Source organism: Ruditapes philippinarum, unplaced genomic scaffold (assembly GCF_026571515.1).
Source record: "Ruditapes philippinarum isolate M1 unplaced genomic scaffold, ASM2657151v2 ctg3172_1_1_1_1, whole genome shotgun sequence".
NCBI classification, from domain to species: Eukaryota; Metazoa; Mollusca; class Bivalvia; order Venerida; family Veneridae; genus Ruditapes; species Ruditapes philippinarum.
Window position 1 is genome coordinate 59753 of NW_026865436.1, and position 4713 is coordinate 64465.

General features: G+C 31.5%; 2 protein-coding genes across 2 annotated transcripts; both read left to right on the plus strand.

The window, feature by feature from the left end:
- Nucleotides 1-1401: 1401 nt before the first annotated feature.
- Nucleotides 1402-3061, plus strand: LOC132729003 (heat shock 70 kDa protein 12B-like). The gene is made up of 3 exons (XM_060714728.1): nucleotides 1402-1450; nucleotides 2444-2581; nucleotides 2889-3061. The coding sequence occupies exons 1-3, from the start codon at nucleotides 1402-1404 to the stop codon at nucleotides 3059-3061; spliced, it is 360 nt and encodes a 119-aa protein (XP_060570711.1).
- Nucleotides 3062-3247: 186 nt separating this feature from the next.
- Nucleotides 3248-3832, plus strand: LOC132728997 (heat shock 70 kDa protein 12A-like). Its single transcript, XM_060714722.1, has one exon. It carries the CDS (start codon nucleotides 3248-3250, stop codon nucleotides 3830-3832), a length of 585 nt encoding a protein of 194 aa, XP_060570705.1.
- The last annotated feature ends 881 nt before the right edge of the window (nucleotides 3833-4713 follow it).

Consider the following 4713-nt stretch of genomic DNA (forward strand, 5'->3'; position numbering starts at 1 on the left):
TTAAATAAACTAATAAACTACAGTTGTTGAGCCGAAAATGAAGTGCTCATCATGATGATGTTGCAATTTGTGTAAACGGTTATACGTGAACTAAAAAAAAATCAATTCAGATGAAAAATAAATTTTTTTCGATTATAGTAAATAAAATTCAATGTTTAAAACTCAAAAGAAAAAATTATTTTTTCAGCCCTAACCTATTCTTACAATTCTGACCTCAAAAAAAGATTTTTTTTTGGTTTTTAAGCTAAAAGAAAATGCCGAAATATGCGGAGAGAATAAACAGGATCAATGGTTTTTCTTCAAACTATTCAAAATGATCCTTTTTAACAATAAGGTATGTAATAAACACGTCAAATACTATACACAAAAAGCACTGAAGCATGTTCGCCCGTTAAGAACTATTAGATGAAGACCAAATTACGCCTTGACAGCTCTCATCGCTGATTCAAAAATCATTTGGAATAAGTAGACGTCACTTTCGTAGAAAATGGTAATTACTGGAGAGTTATCCAGCAAATCCAATTAAATGTTCCACCTGCCAAGATAAGACCAAAATAACGTTAACTATACGTATAAAACAGGCAAATAAACGAAACAAATATAACTGTACAATATCTTTTTGCTGATGGCAAGTTGTGTATGCATGTCATAAAACATCTTTCTTAATTGAAATCCCTTGTTATTACACTGGTAAATATATAGAGGATTTTGTGGCATGAAAATTGCCATATTTCACTCGTGGCTACCGCCACTCATGAAATATTTATTTTCATGACCAAACTTGATTGAAAAATAAATCATGTATTTTATTAAGAAAAACTTTGCAATTTTTCTGTTTATTATGTCAAATTTTTTCTCTTTTTTTTGCGTAAAATTTGAAAAACTTTCACTTAATTGTTTTTTGTGTCACTGGTTGAAATTTTTTAAAAAGAAAAGCTAGTTCCCCGGCACAGAATAACCCCCAGTTGAAAAAATACGGAAAATAATGTTTTTCCACACTGCAGTGAAAATACGGCAAATTGAAAATAACGCATTTTTTTCATCCAATATTTTTCAAATATTTCATTTATAAAAGTATATAATAAACTTTATCAACAATAATCTTAGGTGCATAAAAGCCTACATTTTGCCAAATGACTTTTAACTAGATTTTTCTAAGAAAAATTTACAATTTGGCAACATTTTGCAAATTGAAGACCCATTATTTATTATTGTAAATTAGGCCATAACAAGGGGTGACAACACTTGAGGATGCCAGTGGTAAGAAGCTACCGGCAATGAAGGTTTTCTCGCTAGCTATTGAGTACTTAAAGAATGATTTGTTTTGTTTACACTAAGCAACACATTGACGGTGATATGGATGTCTACGACGTACGCTGGGTTCTTTACTGTTCCTGCAATATGGAACGATGCCGCTTTAAACAGTTTTATGAGGGAGGCAGCACAGGAGGTATATTCCATATTAGAAAAATAACGCAGTACAATGTTCAAATTACTAGTTTTTACCAACAAATTGTTTCAAGTTCTTTATAATAAAGTTTCAATGCTTAATAATATGGCTTATTAAAAAATTAAACACATTATTAAGCATTATATTTTTAAAAAAAAATGCAGCCGGGTATTGAGAAAATTGGGAAAAAACTAGAGAAAACCCTTTTTTCCCCCAGAAAGAAAAACAAATTCACCCCCCTCCCAAATTTTAAACTAAATTTTTGTTTTTGATAATTTAAAAAAATTTTAATTTGCGGGATAAACCCCGTCCGTCTTCAAAAAGGTTTTAAAAGGGGCCCGAAATGTTTTAAAAAAAATTTGGCCCCTTTATTTTAAAAAAACGTATGAAACCCCCACCTGGAAAGTTTAAACTGTCACCATTTGGGTCAAAATTTAAGGGGGGCCCTTACAGGGAAAACCCAAACCTATTTGGGAAATTTGGGAAAAATTTTAGGGAACATTTTCGACTAAGCCCCAAATTTAACATTTGCTTAATTTTTTTGTTTAAATTTAAGTTTAAAAAATTCTTGGGTTTTTGGAAAAATTTTTTGATGCCCGTAATAGTTAAAATTTAAAATTATTTTTTGGGGTTTTATGGCCCGGGAAATTTTTGGAAAAAGAACTTTAAAATTTTTTTTGTTCTTTGGGAAAACCCGAAGCCGCTTCCTATTTACTGTTTTTTTTTTTTTTCAAAGGTGTACAAAAGGAAAACTACATCAATTTCCAGGTTTTTCCCCTCTTGGGGAAAGAAATAATCTTTTTTCCCCAAGGGTTTTCAGGAGGTTTTAAAAAAAAAGGGTGAAAGCAATTTAAATTTTAAAAAAAACTTAAAATGTTTTTTTACATTTAATATTTTAACTAGAAAATAGAATCTGTTATTATATGGAGTTAAAGTTTTCTTCTTAAACTGTAGAGACTATTTAATGGGTCAATTCGTTTTCTTTTTCTACAGGTGGAACAGTTGATATAACTGTGCATGAAGTTTCTGACAGTGGAAAGTTGAGAGAACTCCATAAAGCAAGCGGTGGTGCATGGGGAGGAACTCAAGTAGACAAAGCTTATGAAGAAGGTCTCCTAGCTAATATTGTTGGTAAGATCTGAATATTTTATACATATATTTCATGATCCTGAAGACATTTATTATGTACCTAACTATTTAGATAGATAGTATATGTGTTGAAAATATGTAATATAGAATTGCACTCTGAAGTTAAATGAACTTATTAATTTAAGTGAGCTTTTGAATACAAATTGAAATTATAAACTGTGGATGCACATGCATTTTTTTTATCATTTTCAATGACCTCTGTTATATTGAGTTTAACATTCACTTGTTTTGTGTTTCAATAGAAATTGAAAGTCACAGTAAAAACGTGCACTTAAATAATATGTTTTAGGTCCTGAGGTTGTCTCAAAATTCAAAAGGCAATATATGGAGGACTATATTGAATTTTGTCACAGCTTTGACGGCGATAAACGGCACATTTCTCCGACAAAACCAGATGGAAAAGTGACAATCCGCATGATACCTTCCCTGTCTCAACTTTGTGAAGAAATGAGAGGAAATTAGCCTGAAGGACTTATTTCTTCAGGTCAAAATTCAAACAGCAAATGCGCACAGTTACTGGCGATAAGATATCGAATTAGCACTGAAGTCTACTATTACTTTTTAAAACCAACCGTTCTCAACATTCATTAAAGTCACGTAGAAGATCTATTGTCCAAACCTGCAGTTCAGGGCTGTGCTGCCATTCTAATGGTTGGGGGATTTTCTGAATCCCCGATGTTGCAGGAGAATGTTAGGTCCACATTCCAAGATTTGAAAGTAGTAATTCCAGACGAAGCAGGATTAGTAGTCTTAAAAGGAGCTGTCATTTTCGGTCATCAGCCTACAACAATAACTGAAAGAATATGCAAGTTTACGTACGGGAAAAATATTACTCATAAAAAACGCAAAAGTTGCAAACATCCGGAAACAAGAGTTGAAAAAGATGATAATGGCGACTTACGATGCCACGACATCTTTGACATCCATGCTAAAGCTGGGCAGTCCGTTAAGTTGGATGAAGAACAACCAGAAATTATAAGTAAACCTGTGACAGATGACCAAACAAAAATTACCTTCAAGATATATGCATCCACGTCAACAAATCCACAGCTTACAACAGAAGATGGGTGCAGTCTCATTGGAAAATTAACAGTGCCTATTTCCGACACAAGTTCTGGAAGGGATCATGAATTTGGAACAAGTTTCATTTTTGGAGGGACAGAAATTGTTGTTAAAGTCGTTGACAAGGACTCTGGTGAGGTGATGTTAAAATCAGTCGATTTTCTTGGATAAAATATCAACAAATCAAATCAGAATGGGACTTGCAAGAGACCTTAATACTTTTTGTTGTTGAGACAATGTTTGATACAGAGTAAGTGTAGCATTATTATCAATTTGCTTTAAATATCAGTGTAAGAACACTGCTTAAATATCATTTGTGAACCAAGTCTTATATTATATAGGTAGCGATTACATATTATATATACTGTACCTCAACTTTGTTAAGGATTGCCTTCATTTTTAGTTCTTTACAATAAACTTTTGCATTTAAATGCACATTATATTGTTACTATCACAAAACTGTTTGAGTGCATAGTTACTTGTTGAGTAAGAAAGTTATAGGAATTGTAAAATCTTTGATTTTAATAATGACATCTGAAGTTATCTTAATTCTTAAACTTCAATTGGTTAATATTGTATAAGAATGTTTTCCCCATTAGTATAATTTAGTTGTTTTCCATATTATCATGTGTTATAGGTGTGTGCTTTAATGTAAGATTTATATATTAATCAGGAGTGTAAACTGTCACAAAATATCTATCGTATCATTCATCATAAAACAGTGAGGAATAAAAGTAACTTACAAAAAACCATTTGCTTCTGTCTATGATCCATTTTATAATAAATTCTAGTCAAAAAGGATATAACATTTTGTAAGCATTTTTATACAAATGAACCCTTAAAGTACTGAATTTGAACACTTAATTTTTCCTGCTTTGAATTTGTAACGTTTTGTATTTTTTTTAATATTAAGGGATTTCAATATCAATACAAAAATGACCTATCGTAGCATAAAATTGGTCAGATTGCACGGATATGTAAGCTGATCTGGTCTTATATTTGTGGTAACAGCTAAGTATTAGGTTATTGGGTTAATGATAACCGCCATATGA